This window comes from Emydura macquarii, unplaced genomic scaffold (assembly GCF_026122565.2).
Source record: "Emydura macquarii macquarii isolate MOO-44397 ecotype Brisbane River unplaced genomic scaffold, CSIRO-AGI_Emac_v2 contig_1483, whole genome shotgun sequence".
NCBI classification, from domain to species: domain Eukaryota; kingdom Metazoa; phylum Chordata; order Testudines; family Chelidae; genus Emydura; species Emydura macquarii.
The window spans coordinates 13,651,856-13,676,472 of record NW_027131620.1 but is presented as its reverse complement, the minus strand read 5'-3'; the positions used below and the strand labels follow the sequence as shown (position 1 = coordinate 13,676,472).

General features: G+C 40.1%; 1 protein-coding gene and 1 long non-coding RNA gene across 2 annotated transcripts in view; one reads left to right on the top strand and one right to left on the bottom strand.

Annotated features, from left to right (window-relative positions):
• ADNP (activity dependent neuroprotector homeobox) overlaps positions 1-13,451 on the bottom strand; it is a 36,912-nt gene extending 23,461 nt beyond the window's left edge. The window contains exons 1-2 of the mRNA XM_067554236.1: positions 13,303-13,451; positions 584-742 (exon numbers count right to left, since the gene is read on the bottom strand). Coding sequence (XP_067410337.1) covers positions 584-620 — 37 coding nt within the window. The 5' untranslated portion in view covers positions 621-742; positions 13,303-13,451. The remainder of the gene's footprint in view (positions 1-583; positions 743-13,302) is intronic.
• On the top strand, positions 506-2,459 carry LOC137157092 (uncharacterized). The gene is made up of 3 exons (XR_010920997.1): positions 506-772; positions 1,239-1,376; positions 2,132-2,459. It is a non-coding gene; the product is annotated as an uncharacterized lncRNA (long non-coding RNA).
• Positions 13,452-24,617: the final 11,166 nt, after the last annotated feature.

Here is a 24,617-nt window from a genome sequence, read left to right as displayed (position 1 = left end):
AACTAATTTATGTGCAAACGATTGTAAATGAAATGTTTTAAAATATTTTCAAGCTTTCAAGAAGTTATAAACAATTAAGTTGTGATTTAAAAGTAACATGTATATACCTTGTAAAATAAGGAATAAATTCACTTAAAGGGACACTCAACTTAATCACATTTTTCTCAGGATTATTTTACACTTACACATTACAAGTGACAGCTAAATTTACTATACAATTGAGATTAATGTATTTCTTCCAGTTTTTTTACTTTGTGCATGACAGTACTTTGACGTACTCAGTTTGACCATTTTCCTGTATCAGTTTCCCATTCTGTGTGGGTTTTTATATACACCAGAAGAAAGGAAAACATTTTTAAAGAGTCAGTAAACTAACTGTAAAACCAAGAAAACAGTCAGGGTGACTCAAACACAGGTGTAGTACCTGAAAATTTACTTTTTTTTAAAAAATGTATCTAGATTTCAAGCTGGTGTTCCTTTAAGTGTAAAATTGCCAAATTCTAGACATTCAGACCCATCCCCTCAATTTTTGCCCATACTTCAAACTCTTCCCATTTCTATTTAGTACATATGAGGCATTTACCTCCAAAATTAATGGTGCTTGGGTGTCTCAGACTCATTGGGCAAGTTTCATGCAAAAGCCTCCAAAAATAATTCTCCTTGCAGAACGCCCACCTCAGCGATTATATTACACCTACTGTGTGAGGCCAAAGCCCGGACATAGGAGAAGGCTCATATCCTGCTGTACAAAACAAAGTGTTAAAGACAAGAGGTAAGTATGTAATAAGGGTAAATCTTACATTTAAAAATTATGTTTCACAATGGATGCTAATGCCCATTACAAACCATACATATAGGTATCACTATTGAATTAGAGCTACTGCTGGAGTTTAACCCAGCAACCTTTCTTCATTGGTAATGTTACAACACATTTTAGCAGGTTTTAATTTTAAACAAAAATTTTTCCAGTTAACACTACAGCAGAATATTTTGATATTCAGAACTTAATTACCCAAACGTGAATTCCACTAGGATACCAGAACTAACACTTCTATCACATGCCATGGGATCTTTTGATATCACAAGCAGTTATGGCTTCAGTTTTATCTCAACTGAAATACAGCACCTTCAGCATGACAGTGTCCCCTACAGCCACGATTCATTCCTGATGAACAGGTGAAGTGTCACCTACTGAGTCACCAACACTGCTTTCTACTGTTCCTGTTTTCTCCTTGGAGGGTTCCGATCAAAATACAAAACCATCCTGCAATCTAAGATTTCAGGAGATCATACAGTGCAAGGTAATATGGCTGTCAACCACAACCATAAGGAAATACATCCTGCGGGGCAAGATTCAGATAAGAAGTCTCATTCAGGTTTGTAGCTGCTGGTACTGTGGGAAGTAGATTATGCTGGGTGTTGGAATGCATTAGGCTATGTTCTATAATCCATTTGCTGCATCTTTAATTTATCTCACTCCTTCATGTTAATAAAAGAATCAAGGTACTTCTATTTTAGGCAGGTTTTGAAGCAGAACAAGGCAGGTAATTTCTGTGTAAGGAACCAGGAGTGAACAAATCCATCAAAGCTTCCAAAATATCTTTTGGTTGGCCATTAATTTATTTATTAGAATTTTTCAAACAGAAGAGAAAAAGTTTATCAGATTTTCCTCTATGAATTGTTTGAGTCAGCTGATGGTCTCATGGACTTCAAAACTTTCTGACAGCATCCACAGCTGGCACCACTATATGATACTGAACTAAATTTCTGGAAATTTGTGGACTAAGCTTATTATGGGGAAAAAAGCTTTAATAGGCTGATATGATGCAACAATATTGTGTATTATATACATAAGTTTAAAGAGAAGACTTAAGATTTAACTACTGTTTTAAAAACTTCAAAATTTACATTCTGAAGAAACTTTACATTACATACTGGTAAACTGGGCTACTGCCTAGGATTGGGGCAACTGAGTTATTTTATTTGTAAAATATTTTCACTATGAACAATACATTGTATTTCCCTGCCATACTGGATTATTTTCTGCCAGGGGATGGGACAGAATGAATAGTCAGTTCTTTGCTTCTCTGTCAAGCCCAGATCACCTCTTATTCCTCTCTCCCAGCTGAAGACCACTTTTAGAAACCACCCTTCTAGCTGAGGCCTCTTTGGAGCACATCAGTGAAAATTACTACAAAGATGTGACCACAGAGCAAAGCAAGGCACTTCAACCTGTACCAGGGTCAAACAAATCGAGCCCCAAAGACTGAAACTAGTTAGTTACCTCATGGTACAAAATCTCTGGTATTTTTCTGACTTTTAAAAATCCAGAATAAAGTTTTCTCCGATAGCAGAGTCTCATTTTACTGACATTATATTACAAGTTAAAAGGAATGACTGATTAAGATATAAAAAATACACCACGGCAGCATGTATCAGAACTGGCCGCAGCTCCATGCTTCTTAGTGCAGTAAAAATGTTAGTTTCCTATGAGACTCCACTTTTTTCTTTGGCTTCACTAGTCCATGTTCATTTTAAATATGGTCCATTTCCAAAGACCCACTCAGTTAATTATGCTAAGTAGCATAAGAAGCCAGCCATGAAAGTAGAATGCATAAAAGACTATGTTAATACAACATTATGGTTGAGATTTTTGAACACATTCTGAAAATATTAAATTATGGCTCCCACAGTAAGAGAAATGCAACCTCCTTGTGCCTATGGACTGTTTAAGAGTGTATCCTATTCTGCTGTGCACACCACACGGTGAATGATGGGGGATACCTGTTTACCAGGAGGGGGCTGGAACACTGGCCCCCGAAGGTTCCATAGCAGTTGAGCCAAGAGGCTCTGAGGACCAGGCAGTGACAGCAGCAGGAGCTCGGGAGACAGCACGGAGAGAGAGCCAAGATTAAAATCGGGGAAAAAGCCAGCAGGGTTAGGGACATCACAGAGAAAAGACCAGAATGGTAAAAGCCAGAGAGAAGAGAAATGGCAGAGAAAGAAAAGCTGACACAGAAACCTCCCTGAAAAAGTAAGTGAGGCTTCCGGATAGCCTTGTTCCCTGCACTGATAGGAATAAAAGGTTCGAATCTGGACACAGCCACCATTTGTTTATATTAAATACTTCATTTTTCCTCTGTCAGACTAATCCTCACATGGAACTAAAACATCTCTGGCTGACTTTCAAAGGTGCAGAGCACCCACAACCCCCAGTGAAGCCAGTGTCATTTACTGGTGGACACCATCCCCAACAGGTCACAGCTAACGTTTCACTTCGCCAGTAAGAGTTATAAGCCTATGAAGGAAAATGGTTTTCAATATAAAGCCCACTACACTCAACTTTTTTATGGACAACAAAAACATCTATTTCACCCAACTCTGTCACAAATGGTTTTCAATATAAAGCCCCTACAAAAAAAAACATCTATTTCACCCAACTCTGTCACAAACAGACACTGTACTCAGCTCGTCAGTGGGTAAGACTTCAGTCATGGTAGATCTATTCTTGAATAAGGGCTTGCCTTCACCGTTACAGTTAACTGGAGTTACTTTACTCAAGCTAACCTACCTCAAAGAGTGGACACATTGTGAACCACTTCACACTCAAACTCGAGTTGCAGAGTGAGGGGATTGGCAGTTAATGAATTATACTAACTCCAGCTGTAGCCACATCCTCACTGCCTTACTAGCTCAATCAGCAGCAGCACTTGAGTGTCAACCCATATGCACTGATGGGTTAGCTAGCTCAAGGAAAGCACAACTTAACTAAAACTAGAGGTGTGTGTGTGTGGATGAGAGTCAAGTTGAGAGTAACTTGAATTGTACCTTTAGTTAACACTAGTGAAGCCCTAAGATTAGTCTGATGGTCTTAACTACATGTATGTCTACATTGCAATCAGAGACGTAATTGCAGCGCATTCAGACATACTTGAGCTATCTTTAATCTAGCTAGTTCTGATACCAATAACTGTGAATAGACAGAACAGACTTCAATTTGGGCTAGACACCCGAGTGTATATCCAGACTTGTACCTGGGCAGCTAGTCCTCACTGAATCCCCTGCTGCCATGGCTTCACTGCTGTGGCACCTGTCCTAGCTAGTGTAAAGCGAGCAAGGTATGTCTACCTATGCAGCAGTCATGGAACCCAAATGCAATGCAGACATACTCTGTGCTCATAGGCTGTGTCCACAGCAGGACTGAGACTAAGCTAGCAGCTTTTAAGGGACGTAAACTTGAAAAGAAAATCACATGCCTTCTGAAAATGTTGTATGTGCTACAGTTTCAATACCAAGTATCACTATAACTGAACAAAGTAAGCAACAATTATTTCTCTATTTGTTCAGTTTAATTCATTATGTATAGTTAAGTCCTGCCCCCCTCCCACCCACCCAAGTCAGTTTCTCCATTACTGGAAAGTTTGTCCCCCAAAAATAGATTTTTAAAATTCAGAACATACTATTTAAGAAATGCTGTATCAGAATCTGGATTTTTTTAAATTAGCTAATTACAAAAATTCAAGTTGTCTGGCTCTCTAAACAAAATAACTGTTAGCACTGCTTCCCTGACCAATGTGAAGAGTTCTTCAGTTTCCCATTTTAACTGTTTATATAACCAAGTATATATTCCATTGGAAGGGGAGAATGGAGAGTTAGTCTACACAGCATGGTTTTACAGCACACCTATAAAATCCCTGTGCAGGAAATTCTTATGTATATTACATTTCCCTGCCTAAGACCACAGAAACAGCAATAATCAGTAAATGCTTGAGAAGTTCCTTATTTGTCTCTGATCTCTTTGGGCTTACAGTCTTGCTTCAAGTTGGCAGCTTTTGCATAAGTCTCCAGCTTCCCATCAATACAGGAAGAATTCTCATGAGAGACAGCCAAGGTTTGAGTGACAAAAGTATCAACAGTGCAGCTGAGATTTCTTCCTCTCCATTCCCCTTTTTAGGTTAAAAATCTCTGAGTCTCTTCTGCAGCCCATCAGACAGGGATCTTCTAACTCACACTTTTCATTCTTTCTTGATTTCTGGAATTTTCCACTGGTGCCAGACGCTCCACCTAGTGGGTGTGTATACTAACTGCACTGCTGAACAGGAATTAACTATTTCCTTACCAACTGCTACTAAGCAGTAAGAAAGGGTTGCATATACATATATAATGTTAATGTTTTAATTTACTGTGCAACATGGACCAAATTTTCATTTCTTTGGGAAACATAACTTTGAACTTCCTGACGTGTTTAAAATCTGAACTAAAATGTCACATTAATTTAGGTTTGGGATTTAAAAATAAATAAATTGCTAATCTATTTATTTGACCATTTAAATATGCAAAGTAGGAATCAACCTTTCTGATGTGCCATGGAAACTAATTTCATTTTGTCCATTCTGTATGGCATAATATAATTAAATGTACAGAAAGTTTGAAATGAGAGGCACCAATAGCCCAGAAGGTAGGCCACCACACCTAATAGCCCCTTAAGCCTCCTCCTTTACATAAGCATTTGAAATATTCAAGGATGAATACACATACACACACACCCAATAGCTGCAGTGAAATCAATTTGTACTGCACATGCTCAGTATGCCATTCTTATTTGTCCATAGCTATTTCTTAAAGACTTGTGCTGAATGTAATAAAGCCTGCACTTCTCAGAAGAGGTCATGATTTTCTTATACCATGATAGACAGTTCGATGAGTGGAAAGAAAGGCTAAATGATTATTCATCAAGCTTTCAAAAATAATTCTCCACTGGAATGAAACTAAATATAAAAAAATTCCAGAGTGAAATATATTGTTTGAAGCTTAATCATGTGGAATTCTGAAGTGCTCTAACTTGCTGTTTGGAGCATTCCAAGAACTATTCTGACACTTGGTAAGACTCTAAAGAGCTTACAAAGAGACATTTATTATTGCACAAAGTGGCACAGAAGTCTTTCTAAATTTAAAATACAGAAACAAAACATGTAAGACTCATACAGGTGATTTGATGTGCCCAAACCAGTAATACAAATTGCTTGGGTGTGCTGGTGAATGAGAAAGCACCACACAAGTGTGCATATACTGACATGCACTCTGGAACATTTTACAATCTAGTCCAGCGGTTCTCAAACCTTTTAAATGGAACCTCCCCCGTGGACTTTTGTGCAACAATTGCGCCTCCCTCTACCCCTGAACCTCCCCCACTTCCAGGAAAAAAAACCAAAACCAGGGCCTACATATCATAGGCAGTTTGGCTGCTTAATTTGGGGGGGGCAAGGGGCAGCAGCAGCTTCCTAGGCAGCTCCGGAGCCCAATGTGGCCCACGAGAGAAAATGGCAGTGACCGCGGGGAATCACATCCTCAGGCAGCAGTACAGATGCAGCCGCTGCCTCTGGGAGCCTGCAGAGCGGGGGGAGGCGGGGGGCGGGCTGCTGCTGCTGTGGGAGGCACGCAGCAGCTGCCGGGAGCAGCACTCCGACTGGACTGGAAACAGAAGCAGCTGCGCAAAGCGCGGATCTGGACTGGCTCTGTCCCCCACTCCACCAGAAGTATTGGGCCCGCCACCCACAGCAGTTTCCCCTCACCTCCACTTCCCTCCTAAGGGTCCCCCACCACCACCACCTGTCCAGGGCTGCCCGTATGAGGCGCCAACGTCCCCATCTCAGCCCAGCACCCCTCACCCAGCAGGGGGAGATGGCACCATCATCTTAAATTTGGGGTATTGCCCCCCCCGTATTCCCCAAACTCCGCCCATGGTGCCCCCCACAATCCATTTCGTGCCTCCTTAGGGGGGCCTACCTCCCAGTTTGAGAACTGCTGATCTAGCCAGTACCCCAGCCAATGTGTGATATACTCCTCAGAGAGTGGATGTATTAGATATTAAATTGATAAGACACTAGCCAGTTGGCTAGATCTTAGCTAACAGGCTATTTTTACATTTTAACTAGTTAAATAAGAAAACTGATTTAGCTGTTTCTTCCCCCCACCCCCCCATGTATCCCAAGCAAAAATGTTACTAGTCTGTGGGGTCAGACAAGACCTTATATATGGACTTTTCTCTCTCTCTCTCAACATATTTCTACCTTCCTTCCTCTTTTTGCCCAGACAATCCCCAAGCACTCCAACTCCCTGACTAGATTCCAGCACTAATCCACTTCAGCTGCTGTCTTTGGGCTGGCTCATGGATCTTTGATATTCACAAGGCTTCATGGTTGGAGCAGTGGGAATCAAAAAACATACAACACAGTTTTTAGCTATTTAGAGAAAAGTATTTTAAACTATGCTCTAAATAGTAAGAGACTTGTTTTAAGGAGCTTTTTGTCTTTCTTGCTGCCACTGATCCACATCAATACCAGAGAATGTTATTCGGTCCCATAGCAGCAGCAAAGAACTGTTAGCTCTGGAATCATGTCAGTAACCAGGCAGCTTAACAGAACAGGTAAGATTGGGAAAAGGCAAGAGAACAGCTGGAAGTCAGGGGACTGAAGGAGAGGAGAATAGCTGAGACAGAACCAAAAGACTATGGCTAAAAGCATGCCCACCCATTTAAATGATTGGCTAAATGAGGCAAAACCACCCACCCAAAGCATAAACTTTCGATGGCTAAGGTGGTTGGGTAATTTTAAAAAAAAAGTTTAAACATTACCTTAGTGGAATTTTATCTTAAAAATACATGACTGACCAGGTCCATATAGGTCTGATGTGTGCAAAGGGACACAATTACACAAGTTTAGAACCCAACAGCCAAAATCAGTTTTCTTCCAAATCATTTCTAATGCCAAGTTTTTTAAAACTAAGGATATAAATGGTGTAACTGACAGTGACTCACTGCAGAAGAATATGGCATTTGTTCCACTCTTATTTAAAACCATAAAATGTCACACACATTCAAAAAAAAATACCAGTGTATGTGAGGTTAAAGTGATGCACTCCAAATGTGGGCCTCACATTTGGCTTTCAATCTCAACCGCAATGAAGATGTCAATAGTATACTTTCTTTTCTTAAAACATCTAGCATTTGGGCAGGTAAATAAAACAAACTGGTTTCCTTAATCTGATCTCGAGTACATCTTCAGATATTTTATGTCAAGCCAAAGATTCTCTTGAAAGTCCAGAGTGAACTCAATCTGGCTACCCTGACTGACAAAAAAGGTGTGTTTTTTAAATCATGTTAGCCCAGTCAAATTAGGCCTTGTCTAAACACAAAAGTTGTACCACCTATACGAGTATAGATAAAGTGGTACAACCTGTGAGCTACTGTGGACAATTAGGCTAAGTCTACACTGTGAAGCCTGTTTTGGCATAGTCCCTTAGGGCAGACACAGTATACACTGACAGGAGTTTTTTTGTTAGTGTAGGAACACCACCTCCCAAAACATCAGCTACATCAATAGAAGCACTCCACTGACACACCTGTGTCTACGCTGGGGATTTTGTAAGCATAACTATGTTGATCAGGAGGTATGGTTCTCTCATACCCCTAACCAACATAGCTGTGCTGAGATAACAAAAGTGTTGACCATGCCATAGTTCTGGTCCACACAAAGCTGAGGTTGACATATGTATAGCCATCCACTCCCCAATCAACGTACTTATGCCAACCTAAGCCTAAGTGTAGACACAGTGAGGTCAGCAGAGAAATGCTTCCATGAACCTACCTACTACATCACTCAGGGAGGTGGCGTTTCTACAGGAACATAAAAATCCTTTAGGTTACTGTAGCCTGCATCTAAACGATGGAATCATAGTGGCATACCTACATCAATGGCACCTGTAGTGTACCTGTAGTGTAGACATAGCCATATACCTAAATAAATGTGCTTATATTTATATAGCTTATAACTCTCCCTGAACAATAAAAAGCTACACCAATATAAATACATATATATCACTATAATTGTGTCCACGCTAGGGGTTGTATTGGTACATCAGTTGAAAAAAACCAACACACCCAATAATTATACTAATACAAAATCTATACATAGACCAGGCCTTAGTTTAGTATGATTGAAAGGCCCTCCTAATGCTTGTTAAAATGTAGGCTAACATGTTTGAAAGCTGAAAGGCCAGCTAACATGCCTTCAAACATATTACCCTGCATCTTAATGAGCATTAAGAGGGTTTAACACAATAGAAATGCCAATTTGACTGAGCTAACAAAACAGGACACAAGTATCCTAAGGGGCAAGTGACTGCCAAAGGACATCTCTGGGTAGACCACATATTAGGTGAACAATTTCAATTAAATAACTATTCAGTACATTTCTTTTTTTGGGACTTGATTTAAAGTCATAAGTCCTAAAAACTTCAGATCCTGATGAGAATAATCATATTCTAATCTTGATTTGTTCACCCTTAATGTTAAATGTGTTCTCTCTCTCAACCTTTGTGCATATACTAAAGTGAAGTTTTTTTTTTTTTTAAAGAAATAAAATTAAGAGACCAAGTCTATTTTATTAATACATATAAATTGCTAATCTCACTACTAAAGCTTGTTCATTTAGAGCCTCTCCAAACTAAGTATGTTAAAAGAGTCTTTAGTTCTTGTGTCTTTTCTCCCATCCAATATTTATTCCAATTTCTTCCTTTACACCAAACAAGCCAGAGCCACCTTCCCCATTAAAAAACAATAGTCATATAAATTTTACGGTTTAGGCTGTGTACACATTGTCTGAATTCTGACAATCCATGTGTTGCTGAGATACAGCTATGCGTGTCAGAAGTGCTGCTTTATAACATTTTTAATAGTCAGTTTCAATGTTTGCAGTTACTCTGCGGTACTAACGATGGGGGAATGGGGGAATAGTCATCCGTTATTCACGCTGGTATATGTTGGAAACACAACTTACCTTGCACAGAGAAGGCTCGTATTTGCACTGATTTAGAAATCTATTTGGTATTCCCTTTCTACTTTAGGAGTCAGTTTAATAAACTGGAGAGGCTAGTATAGTATCAGATCACTGAATTACTTCCATGCTCAATTAAAATGCTGTTTTAAGGCACCACTTTAAGTTACTGCAAAATAGTATTTCAGAGTTTGCATCTTATTGATACCTTCTATCCTACATACAATGAAAAAAAATTTCCATTATTTGTCTCGCCCTGGATATCACATATAGTAACTTTTGCCATTTTGTTTGTGTGCTCATGATCTGCTTAATTTAATGCTGCAAAGCATGCTTTTCAAAAGCAATCCAGGTGGTCTTCTAAAGTAGGGCTCTCAGCCTCAAATATATTGAGTACCACATTCTGTTCTTCACCTATATGCCCTTTTTTCTTACAGCAAATACAAGCCACCTTGTATTTTCTCTCACATATTCAAAACACTATCTCCCAACATTTAAAACAAATGCTCTTACACTGATTTAAAAAACAAACAAACTAGTAGCTTCACCCAATACACATTTGGGCACTATAGGTAAATTTATGCATTATGCCCCCCCCCCCCCCCCCAAAAAAAAAAAAAAAAAAAAAAAGTGAAGCTGTTTATTCTACAGTCCATTCTCATGTCATCAAGACTTGGAGTTATAAATGTGAGTTAGTTGTGTTTAGTATCCAGTGTTTCAAATACTGTTTTAGACATGAAGGCAAGATTGCAATAGCTTCTTAAAGCTGACTCTACACTTTGAACAAGTTAAACATGTCTATCACTGTTAAATGCTGAAAAGCCAAGCATACAATAAATAAAAGTTACTGTGGACAAGTCAAATCACTTTTAGCAAAGAGCAGTTAAAACCTGTATAAAGCTTAATAAAGTCACAGGTATAAACAAGCTTAATATTCTGCTTCAATATTTAAGTATTTCTATGTAGGGACATGTTATCAACTGTGTGTCAAAAAGACATCTTTTCAGTTCTGACTAAGGTTTATCTTAGTGTATACTGAAAGCATCTTCAGCAAAGATTTAACAATGATGTTACAATGAATCAGCCTCAAGTGGCAATTTTTTAGAAGCAACAGAGTATGTTTCTTTTCATTTCTGTACAATACTCCAACTTCACTACATATTGTAAGGAAGATATTGGTTGGATTTGGTTGATACCAAATCTCTACCCAATGTCTATAAATACGTATTACAAATAGTACAAGGCATTAATTGATCTGTATTTTGGTTTTGTTTTAAAAGCAACTTGTTTTAAGGGGATGCTCCACTTTCCTCATCTGGAAGGATGGTAACTGTGATATGAAGTCTTGGTAATCTTCATAGTCGCTACAGTTACCATTCTCCCCAAGTGAGAGTTCAGTTTTTCCAGATGGTTCGATCTAGACCCAAGTTACCTGAATGGCACTGCTGCTACCAAGGAGTCAGACAATTCAATCTCAATGTATTTATGCACTATGCTGCACAAGTAGTGACAATGCTTCTCCTTTATCTAAACACATCCTCTTCTCCCCTATATTTGAACAATATTCAAATATGAATAAATAAAGTTAACAGAAACATCATGGCATAAACTAAGGAAAATTCTATCATATTTTTCTAAAAGGTTCCAAAGCTTTTAAGCCTGTCAAATATTTTAATTAAAACCAAGATCCTGAGTTACAATTATGGAGGAATCCCAGTTGTCCAAACAAAGCATAGCCTACATAGTCTACAGATAAAGCACTCAATGCTTTAGTAATGCACCATATCATTAAAGTTTCTACATCACTACTGCCATGCATTCAGAATGTGTGAAAAAGCCATGCAAGTTAATAAAGCTGATGGTACCACAAGCCACAATCAAGTTTTCATACAATTACTACATTCTCCATGGAGGTCCATGTACAGCCTTGAAAAAGAGACAGAAGTCATCCACGTGCTCTAGTTCTTTCATTTTTCCATTTAATCAGTGTAATCTCTGAACACAAGTATTCTGTCAACTTCAAAAGTGATCTCAGATTATTATAGTGGCACAGATTTGATAAAACCCTAGGAACTGAATGAAAGTGCAAAGTAAGTGAGTAGTATTGGGAATGGCACTAAGTATTTGATGCTAAGAACACAATTTAGTCACTGTACTTGCAAACAACATATTGAAGTAATCAGATTTTTCTCTAAATCACTGCTCTATTCATGAAATCCTTTACTATGCTGCTGTCGGCTCATAAGAGCAACTGAGCACTTAGTGATAGGCCCATTTTCCCAGGTCTGTAGAAGGCGCTGTGTGGCAGCTCCTCTCTATGTATCTGGGGCCCTTCCCCCTCTCTGCAACAACCTTACCCAGTGTAGAGAATGCGCCCCCTACTGACTTGAACACTCAACTCTCCTTTCCACCGAATAGGCTGCGGTGCATTTTGGGTGGGGGCCGGTATTTTTCTTCCATGGCCATAAACCAGATGCAATACAGATTTAATGAAACCCCAACACACACACAAAAAGGAGTCACACTCATTTTGGAGCTTTTTTGTTGTTGTTCAAAATTCACTTAGACTGCAAACACAATGGGTGGATGAGGAGGGTGCAACCTTCGAGCGGCAGAAAGCAACATTTTAGGGCTTTATTTCTCCTGCCTTTGTCTGAGAAATGGGTTACAGTAGCTATGGCCCGGGATGGAGAGAGGAAGCGGAGGTGGCTGGGTGAACGTTACTCCAGCCTGCAGCCGCTGTTCTGCTCAGTCAGGGGACCAGTCATGAATCGCGCTCGCGCCTTTTCCAGCAGACAGACACCCCGGCTAGTGGGGAGGCTGCTCCAGTCTCCATTCATTGTACCGCAGCCAGCACTGCTTTCCGGCCTCTCTTCAGCGCCAACTCTGCCACTGGAACCTTCGCCAGGCAGGCGGCATGTTAAAGACGGCTCTGAGCTGCTGGAAGTGATGGATCCATCCATTCACTGATCCATCGCAGCCGCCAGTGCAAACCGTGCAATGAAAGCCACCCTCGAGGCATATCCATGTGCAGCCTCCGCCGGCGGGAGTGGGGAGGGACTGAGGGAGGAGGCTGGGGCTGCATCTGCTGTGCGGGCCCTGGGCAGGGAGAGGGGAAGCCGGTAGCGATCCCGGCAGCCGGTTCAGGCGGATGAGCAGGCCGGAGCACAGAGAGAAAACTGGCCTCTTGAGTGCATGCGAGTCTTTTCGACATGTGTGCAGCTGCGGGCGGAGAGGGGTGGGAGCTGCTCGCAAACTCCGCAGCCCCTGCCTGCAGCGGGCATCGCGCTGGGTGCTGCACTGTGCGGGAACGGCATGGGACAGGGCTCCTGCCCGGCGGCTGAGCAGCGGGCTGTACGGGGCTCTGCCCCGGTGCTTACGGGAGGAAGGCAACTGCACCGCTGCACGGCGCGGGGGGTGGGGGCTGCCCCCTCCCGGCTCGGACCCGCGGACTCACGCACTCACCTACCTGCCTGGGGCTCTCCTCAGCAGAGGAGGGCGGGCGCTCCCCCGGCACCTCTGGCTGGGGGTGGGGGTGCGCGGAGCTGCCTCCTTGGCGCCGCCCGGATCCCTGGGCGGGCGGAGCGGAGCCGGCGGCGGCGCGGGGGAGACAAAGGGGGCTGGATGGAGGGGGGTGAGTGTGTGTGGGGGTGGCCTATGGTGAGCAAGTCCCGGGGGGAGGGGGCGGCAGCAGCTCCACTGCGCTCGGTCCCCGGAGGGGGGGTGTCAGGCTCCGGGCCGGGGGGGGGGGCTCCCTGGGCGCCCTGCAGACAATACAGCCGGGTCCCTCCTGCCCAGAACCTGCCCTGGCCAAGATGGCGGCCGAGAAAGAGCGGAAGTGACGCGAGACTCTCATTAGCATATGGGACTCATTGTCCAGCGGGAGGGGAGGGGGCCGCGCCCCGGGGGGGAGGGGGCTTGATACCTGATGGGGTCTTATTGGCCTGGACCCCATCCCATCCGGGGTGCGGGCCCTTTAAGGGAAGAGGGAAAGGGGGAGTAGGTTATATAACCCCGCCGATGGGGGGGGCTCTCGCGAGAGGGGGGAGTCGGCGGCGGGATCTACCCCGGGCCCGCTAGGAGGCGCCGCGCCCTGCGGATGGGGCCTCAGCGGGGTTTGGCACCGCCCGCTTATCCTTCCGCCACCCCCAACCGGCACTACATCCTGCCCGGAGAGGGACCTCTGCCTCTGCGCCGTGTCTGGAGCGGGGGCACGAGCATCGTGAGCACATGTCCACGTGACACAGAAGTGACTACATCACGTGACCTCATAATAGTGAGCACACCACCTCGTGCCGTAGTGATGGTGTGCTCACCTTGCACCAGGGAGCTCTCCCTATGTCCAGGAGTGGGATCATCAGGCATCGGGCTTGGCTCCACAAAAACAGAGGCAAGGGAGGCCAGAGGTGGCCTTTGGGTATAGGGAGATGGGCCTCCTGTTTGTATTTCTGGCACATCATAGTGCTCTGAAGCACATCATTCTGAAGTAGTGATTGCGCTGAGCAGCAGCACTAGGGACCAGGTTGTAGAGCATGCATAGGACAGTACACAGAGCAGTAGTTATCACAGTTGAGCAATGGTGACCTGACCATGCACAGCAGTAGCAATCACACCATGGACAGCGCAATAGTTGGTGCATTGTTCACGCATTGTGCACAGAGCAATAGTAACCAACACCCTTTGGCTTTAAAGTGTACAGAATGGAGAAGGATAAGTAGCTAAAACCTTTTGGGACAGTTGGGTGGTTAGTTTTTCTTTTTCTTTTACTGTATTGCAACAGTTATCCATAGTTTATCTGGCTTTGGAAAATAGCAACAACATCTTCTTGCAAACTATTAATTTGCCTTGATAGAACTTCCTTTGACACAGTTTGGACTTCTAGGAGTGGATCACACTTTAGATTTGGATAATAAATCTCCCTACTTAAAATTGTCCCTGATGGAAAAAACCCGGGGTTGACTCAGCCTATGACTTAAGGCTAAGCATAAAGTTGGTTCAAACTGGGACAACTGGAAGGAAGATTTAAAATTAAATTAAGGACATTGTATATGTCATTAACTACATATATTGCAATATTTTTCACTCTAAAATATATTGTCTATTTTAAACATTGCTTTAAACTTAATCACAAATGAGAGGGGAGAGACTGTGGTATTTCTCTCCTTTTTTTTTGGACACCACTTTCTAAAAATAATTAAGATTTGGCAGGTTTTGATCTAACATACAGAAACCAAAGGGTTCTCTGAAACTAGATTAGTATTATATATTGTTTATTACTTAGCAGCTTTTACACACAAAAAAGTAAATAAATTTTACCTTAACAATTTTTAGGTTAATATTTGATAACCATAATTTATTAAAACAAGTGTCATCTCACTAACTAAGGCCCCATTTGGGGTACTGATGATGCATACAAAGCTAAGCATATTTAAGATCCTTTTGCAGGATGGAGGTCTAATTCAATAATAGTGCACAAAGTATCTTTAAATGAGATGGGATGGGAACTTTTATTACATCAAAATACGGGGACATTTTATGGATACAGTGTAGCTCAATTCATTCAGTTCTGTGTTCCAAAACTTCCTGATTCAGGATGATGTATATAACAGTTAGGTCATTAGAACTATACAAACAAAAGTTTAATAAGTTTTACAAACCATGGCCTGAGTTTCAGAGCCAGAAAAACTTGTAATAAATTATTTAAACATCACAGAAGTTAAATCCCAGATTTTAAAATGGTTCTAATCTGCAACCCTGTTTTTTTTGTAGAATTTTGATACTTTGTAGAATTTTCTATTTTTTCTCTTGTTTAAGACTTCTACTTGTTCCTCAGATTTTAGAATTCATTCTTTGATTGTCATTGTTTGTGCAAACCATTCAACTACAATATTCATTTTCACAGTAAATTCACGTTAGTGGTCATAAGAAACAGTAAGCCATGAAAACAAATCTTCATTTACAACTTAATTGAAATACACAAAACTGATTGAATCCTACAAACAAAAAACAAATTAGCCAGTGCTATTTACCATAAGAGGAACTTCTAGAAAGGTGATACCTAATTGTTCTTTAATTATATGCCTTCTAGAAAACCTGTCTATATATGTGCAATTTTGAGCAAAGCAAAAAGCTATTTTAAGTTCTTATATACCTTTCAGTTGCTTTACCAGGGTAGATATTTTCATTTTAGAGTGCAATTTAGGAAAAAATGCTGGAAAGCATTTGTGAAGCATAGTTAAATGGTTAATATTCTGAAGCTAACCAGTTAAAAGAAACATTCTATAATGCTTACATCCCTACAGAGACCATGGCGAAAGACATTCTTTTCTGAGAGACTGCTAAATTGACTGAACCATATAATGAAATACACTAACATGTACTTCACATCCAATTAAATCAATGTGATGGCTGTATATGAAAACAAAAACACCCCCAAACAAGGCTTATGACCTTTAAATTTGCTAGATTTGATATTTTTTCCCACTCAATCTCTTTTTAGCTATTGCTTATTAATATTGAAGTATAACAGATGCTATTATTTTCCAAACTTGGCTCTATCTGGTCAGAATTTTGGTTTTTCTTTTAAATTCAATTACGATATGAGTAGTGAATTACCATTTGCAACACATTTAATAGAGTATTGCTAGTCACAACCTTTTTGCTTAAAAACAGGACAATCTAAGATGATCCAGAGAGGGAAAAACACTGACAGGTGAGTTTAAAAGAGGGAAGCCCACTGATAGAGGAAATGAGTACCCTACACACTATATTACAGCTAGTTATTCTGGGCTGAAACTCAGAAATAACTGAGATGCTTTAAACTCTGCAGACTTAACTGAGGAAAATGAATAGTAGTTACAGATAAGTGAAATTGGAGTCACCAAGAATTAATTTAGATTTGTGGCAGCAAGGCAGTCCTGAAGGGTATTTATGCGTACTTAGAAGCTGTGGAAGGCAAGGAGGGGTATATTAGTAAAGTGATTGCTTAACTATTTGCCACTATACTGAGGAAATATGGAAGGAGTTTATGATGTGTAGCATAGAAAATTCTGTTTTTATATTTGTCAGTTTAAGTCAGTGCTTAAGTCCAAATACTACAATTTCTTTTTCCAGGGATTTTGAGTGGTATTCTTACCATTTGAAAAAACAAACTGTAAAAAGGTTGACACTATGATAGCACAAAAGAAAGGTAGTACTGTGAATTTTAATACTCAGAAAGTCTCTTAGAAATCAGTATTATTATTTGTGTAGCACTGTCAATTGACAGCTTTTACAGCGAATATATAATAAAAAAGAAAAAGAAATTCCCTGGTCCCCAGTCTGAAGGCATGAACACTTGTTGCAGAAAAGCACACACAGAGTGGTATGTAGACATTAGAGGAGCTAGACATTATGGAACAAGAGATGAAGCAATTTCAAGGGGAGGTAAGATTTGACAAACATGCACATAAAAGGTGAAATGAAAATGTGAGTGTGTAAATGAAACAGCCTCAATTCTGTGCTAATTCTTTGGAGTTATAACCCAGCAGAGGGAGTGATAGGGATTAAAGCCACCTTTGCATTACCTGAGTTCTGTGCTTGGCTACCAGCATCAGAGCAGCCTCTGAGCCTGCTCTAAGTTTTGGTGGCTTCCCACAGGCATTCACAGGCCACTCTGCTAGCCCAGAACAGCTGGAGTGCAGAGTGCCCTGACCATATCCTTCCTGTCCTCAACAGGCACCTATGCAATGAAATTCCCAGTTGGAAACTGCTTTCCGAGTCCCTTCATGCTGCTGACTCACAAACTAGAATTAGGGTCAAAGGGAGCAGTATAAAGAAAATCTTGGGAAGAGTTTAGGAAAGGGGATTAGGTGTGAGGAAATCAGGTTAAATATGGGCAGAGCAGAGCAAGATGAAGCTCACCGTCCGTGCACTAGATGGGAAAACTCATGCAGAGATTTGTGAAGGTAGGGAACACATAGTCTAAACAACAGGAGAAGCGGATGAACTTAGCAGCTGCATTTTGTGTAGAATAATGCAGGGTAAATGGGAGAGATGACCTTTCTTGGGCTAAAGTTTTGGTGGTAGAGATAGAGACGAAAGGATGGATTTTAGCAATACTGTATAGGAAGCAACAGCAGCATAAGGGGCCTGATCTTGCTCCTGTTTAATTCAATGAGAGTTTTGACTATTGGCTTCAATGGTCTAACACTGGGTCAAACAGTTTGCAGGGCAGGAGAGCAGAAGGAAAGAGGAGTCAATGAGGACATTGGTTGTATGCTTGGATGCCAGGATGAATAATGGTGTTAAAAGTGACCTGCAAAGTGGGAAAAAATATTCATGCCTATTTTTGTTTCTTTGTGATGTGTACAAAACTGCAGGAAAATTTATTTTAAAAAAATCTCCTGTTTGCTTTTTACATCAGGTATACAGACTTTTTTTCTATCATGAAAGCCTGTGGTACATGGAGAACTAGTGAAATTATGGCATCCCAAAAAATGAGAGACAAAGTTGAGCAATTGAGAGGGAACAGGATGCTTAGTCATGACTTGCCTACACATAAAAGATACATAGGTTTAACTGAAGGTATGTTGTTGTACTGATTTAGTCTAAAATTGGCTGGGGCAAGTTAAACCAATGTAAGAGTGTCCACATACAAAGTTGTACCAGTTTAACAACATTGGTGCAATATTTTAATATTTATTTAGACTTAAAATAATAAGGATGCATATCCAAGGCTCTAGGTACCCAAAATAATTAATTACACAATAAATACAATTACATTAAATCTCTTCAGCATTAATTATCAGTTCCACAGGAACTCAGCCAGCCACCTACCCTCCTTCATCATCTATGAAGCATATTCAGGCATCTCCAAAAAGCTAAACAGGTAATTGTCTTTTGTGATCCCTTAGGAAGGATCATAACAGGTAGATTGGTCCCAGGCCATTCAGGGCTTTATAGATCATAACCAACATCTTAAATTCTACCCACAGACCAAGGGGTATTCAATGCAGACCGGTGAGCACAAGTGTCATATATTTCCAATACGTTGCTTCACTCAATAAGTGAGCTGATGCATTCTGAACCAGTTTCTGTCTCTGACTGGTTTTAAGGTGTAGCTCCATGTAGACCAACAAAAAGAGAGGCCAGGTCTCAGCCCTCATAAAAAGTACACTTGAAAGTCCAAAATGGCAAACTTCAGTACTTTTATGCCCTTTAAACCAATGGGAAATAATTATTCGTAGATGAAGAATTAGTATGTCATGTGCCAGCTCAAATAATTTTGACAATATAGAACTTTGGTTAAAATTTGACTTTCAGGGAGACTTAGATGCCTAAGTGCCTACATCACTTTTGAAAATGGGACATAAGCTCCTAAATCACTTAGGTGCTCTTGATAATTTTACCCTTTCTACCTCAGAGACTGGATGAGTCATGGGATTGGTAATGGAATAATGAGTCATTTCTAGATGACTTCATCGTAAAATAGTAGTAAAATCTTTTAAAGGCTGTTTGGTGACCTCAGTCTTCATCCTTTTCCTAATAGACATCACAATTAATAGTCTCAGGACAAGAACCATGGGTTAAATGGGCAAAGAAATCTAAGTACCCTCCTAGAAATAGGTATCTCTGATCTAGAGGTAAGGCATATCAGTAGGGAAGCTTGTACAGCCTTTAACTGAGATATACTTCTGTGGATACAATTGACGTTTTCCCTGTTGTCAATCCATCACCTTTCATAAACACTGAATTTACTTAGTGAGAAACTTGAATTTAAAAAGTATCTTTTAAATCCTAACTTCAGTGATTTCATAATTTATCATTTTTTCCCCTCATAAATGGATTCTCTTTCTCTTGTCATCCGAATCCTGCACTGAAGCCATAATATCAATTTTGTAATGTAATTATTTTGACAGGAACAGCCATTCCACAAGCACAGGATTATGCCTTCCCTGCACAGAAGAGGAAGCTGGATTGCAAAGGAGAGTTCTCTCTTTCAATCAGGGAATGGAATACACTGACTAGTAAGGTAAACTGGGTTCTTGCCTTCATGAATATGCCATCAGTCCCATAGTGGAAATTGTGTTATTAGGCCAGATGGCCACAGAACATTTTCAGGCCTATCTAAGTCCCTTCCTGCCCTGGGTATATATAAACATGTCCCCAGTTTCTCTCACTTTGCTAAAGTAAATCAGCTTAGGAACTAGATCCTTAGGAACCTATCCTCCACTCTTTACACTGGCTTCCCATTGAAGATACATGGTTTTGTCCAAGTAAAAATAAATGTGATAATGCAGGTGAGCCATGACCAATGTCAGGCTTTGGTGAAGATGATGGGAGCAGCTATTAGGTAGAGGTGGGTGAAATTTCTTTGGCCAAAACTGTTTTTCACCAAAAAATGCAGAATCAGATCCATTGAAACCTTTCTTGCCAATTTTTTTGATCAGGAAAAAAAAGCACACAAATTTTTGGAAACATTGAAATTAACTAAAACAACATGCTTCAGTTTTCAAGTTGGAATCACAAGGGGACTTAGGTGCCATTCAAAAAATGGAGGTGGAGTTTACCATTGACTTCAATTGGACCAGTATTTCACTCTGTTTCTAGCAGGAGCTTTGATAATAGATCCTCAATTACTACATTATTGACCAGGCATGACTAATTTGTTATTATTTAAAAATTGGTAAAACCTTGCATTGGATTTTCTAAATAGTTCATTGGATGAGTCGATGTCTGTATATTGGCAATTAGATATGGTCTGAAGAGTTTGTGCATTTTAGACAAAGATTAAAGCTATTGTGAAACACCTGTTTTTACTAATATTGGTTATACTATTGGTGCAGGAGTAAAATGCACAAAGGTCAACATTTGAGATTTATGCAAAGGAAACCAAAATAGAAAGGGAATTAATTAGGGCTCTGTACACTGTCCATTAAAAGGGAAGTGTCTATGGAAGCATGCTACAGCAAGACAATAATGCTAAGAATATAACTTTTATAGGAATTTGAAGAATTGAAATAAACAATTTTATTTTTTGTTAAGCAGATGTATATCTTGTGTGTTTTGAATAGGAGTAAAGTTAACAAGACTTTAAAAAAACAACTTTAAAGTTAAAATGGCATCAGCAATTGTCAGCACAACTTAAGGACTTGCAGGGACAGCAGAGGGAATAAAGACCATTTTATTTTTGCAGAGTCTAGAAGCAGTAGAATTTGTACCGTATTTTCTTAAAAATAAAAAGGATTTAGGGTCTGATTTTAAAACACAATTATATCCTAATTTCCCATGCAGTCAGGCATGCAAATCTGCATGTGCAAATGACCTTAGCCAATTTGTGAGTGTAATTGTGTGCCCAGCATATTAAAAAAAAAATAAAAAAATAAAAATCAGGACCTTGTAATTCACAGGATTTTCCATATCAACAAAATAAATACAACTTAGTGTTTAGGTCCAAACGTTGACCTGCCTCTGTGTTCCTTTCAAATGCTACTATAGGTCACAAATATTCTAAGAAAAAAATTGGTCTGGATAGTTATGCCATAATTTTGTCACCATGATTTTATATAATTAAATATGCTTTATTTATATATGTAAACATAATTGGTAAGCTATTACTTCTTGGAATCATGTACAAATAAATTTCTAATTACTTATGTACTGAATTCCTTATGTACTGGAGAGTTGAAGAATCACCAGCTTTGTTACATTGATTAAAAAACAAACCATGGAGCTGTGTAATGGAGTGAAGTGATTTGTTTTAGGACAGGGGAAGTATAATAAGGGCTAGTGATTGATCTAAGTTTCCCACCAAAATTTAGGGAATTTTGAGTTGCAGGAAGTGGACTCCCTCCCCTTCAAACCCCTAATTAGTCCACCACAAATATGTAACTTTACTTATTTTAGCTAAATACTTCAACTCCAGGGTCTCACTGGGCTCATTGTAGGAAGGTGCTGAGCACCCAGCCCCAATCCAGCAACATACTTAAGCACATGTTAACTTTAAATACAAGTATTTCTGTAACTTCATTAGAACTACTCACATGCTTGAATTTAAGCACATGCTTAAGTAGTTCAGTGGATTTGCAGGATTGAGCCCTCTGTGAAAGCCCTAAGGAGAATCCATTTATTTTCTCCACCCATGCTCAAATACGTCTCCACTCTGCAGTTGCACAGATCTAGAGGCCCTGCATTATACCTATCAGCTTCCAGTCCATGAGAACTGACTGCAGCTTTCCTGTTACTGGAGCTAGCCAATCAGCTGTTTGGGGGAGGGGAGTGTCACTGATACAAAGTACAAGGCACTTCCTTTCCCTCTTACCATTAAGCACCCGGAGCCAAATTCATCCCTACTGTGACATCCCTGACTTCAATGAATTTACACCAGGACTGAGCGTGGCCTGCTATCCTTGCATGGCACACGGATTCCATAATGAGAGCAGGACAGTACATCTACTCTCACATAATATTCATGACTTTGTAGTATATAAATAGACACTGTAATAAGTCTCATTGGAAAAGCTAAAATATATTAAATATATGATAAAACAGGCATTTATATCAACCCTTCCAATAGGTTTTACTAAATTTTACCCATCTCAAGATTTTCAACAGTAAACCCTGCTGAAAATCATAATCTTTGCAGGAATAAACACTCTAAGACTGTTAAACAGTTCACTTTATAAGCCCCTCACATGTATGTAGTTTTTCAAAACTCCTTTTTGTCTGAAATTTTCAATTACTGGTTTCCACACAAGTGAATTTTTTTTTTTTTAAAGTTCAAGGACAAAACCTTTGAGTGTATGACTTATGTAAGGTAGGGGGGAAAAACACTTTTCCCATTATAGAAGAAATTACTTTATCATCTTGGCCAGTCTACCTCAAAAACAGGAGAAATTTGAAACATTATTAGAGTCCTTAATGAAGACTACTTATGGCACTAAAGTTGAAAAATATTAGCTTTAATTTAAAAAAACATGTCCATTAAAGTTCTGACCAGCTGATGACAACACTGCACAATTTATTATTGATACATTGGCTTTAGCATGCACATCTGTGGCACTTCTGTCCCTCTCCCTGAGCAGTGCAACTATTATCATTTCACTGCATGAAGGGATGAATTTGGGGTTGGTTGCAGAGCTCACATTCATGGGGGCTTCCTACGCTGCACAGTACAGTATTTGGGAGCTAAGGGGGGGGGCAAGATCAGAGGATCCATTGTTGTGCAAGTCTTCCAGTCCCATGCACAGGGGGTATGCTAAAATCATGGTGGCTACTCTAGCTACTAGAGCTACTCTAGCTTCTACTAAACTAAAGAAGCCCGAGTGGAGAAAAAGTGCTCCACAGTCCAACAAAAAGGGAAAGGGTGACAGCTCTTTTAGGCCAGTTTTAGGACATGGATTTGGACAACCGAGGTTTCACAGTAGACACTTCCAGAGAGAGAGACTCCAAGAACAAACATGAGCTGCTTCTTCAGAAGTGCAGATGTTTAAGACTAGGATAAAGAAGACCTGAAAAAAATTTAAGAGCTTGAGGCCTAATTTTTCCTCCTCCTGCTTGTTTTCTTTTAATCTTAGAAATATCAACAATGGTTGTTCCTGGTTTTGCTGGAGGACATATGGGATAGCTTCAAAGATATACATTGTGAGCTGTAACACTTTTAGAGGAGAAAAGGTATCAAAACTTTAAACAAAAATTCTCTTTCCAAATTGTTATTCACAGACGTTTTATATAAATGTGTTAACATACACAACCAGCACCCCAGTATTTTGAAGTGACTTTCCCGCAGTTGCTCCACTTTCACTCTTGATTCTCAGATCATTTGACTAGTTCTTCAAATATCAGTGACTTTTATACTAGACAAAAATTGATATTGCTAGTGTAAAAACACTTCAAAATATGTATTTTTAATAGTGTTCAGGCCTTTGTTATAAGTCATGAAGAAACAAAAAAAGGTCCAACCAATTTTTTCATTCCTTTGCATGTTGCTTCTAAGCAGCTGGGCTCTGTCTTACACGAACTGGCGGTCTCTCCTCACTTCTCAAAAATTTAGTAGCAGGGCACTGAAAGGAATCCACCTATTTCTAAGATTTTATTACTTTGTCCAAGTGTACTACTTAAAATTACTACTATGTATAATACTTCAAAGAACTAATGTTCTGTCAACATACAGTGTAAATAGGATGATGCAATTTGCTTTTTCCTCCCTCCCCTTTTAAATAAAAAGTTATCTGTTTGCAGATCTGCCTTGGGTCTTCTGGCCAACAGTGGGTGACATTCACTCAACATTTTTTTTTTAAAAAAGAGGGAACAGGCTTTGTACAGGGTACTCAATCATGGTTGGGAATGGAAGGAATTCACTTCCCAACTTGAGGACAGGGTGCATAGCTGCAGCCACTATTTCCGCCCGACGTAAATGGAGACCACTACACCTTGATCCAGGGTTCCTGGCCACTATTGGCCCCTCCAAACACTCCATTTTACAGTGGCCTGTTCACATTCAACAGAGAATCCACCTTTCTAGCACAGGGATGGTGCAGAGAGCCCCCACACCCTCATTGAGAGATACCCAGGGGTGAATTTCACATGGGTGAAGTTCTATTGTCATTTAAAAAAAAGAGATCACTATCTGCCCACCCATATACTGATACCGTGGGGCAAGTATTTTAGTTTTTCCTTTGAGGTTTTCTATTTGTTCATGATATTCAATACCATTCTTCATAAAGAGTAAGAAAAGTTAATTTACAAAGTAAGAGAAGTTTTCTATATAGATAAATGTTGCTTATATACCAGTATTAGAGATTT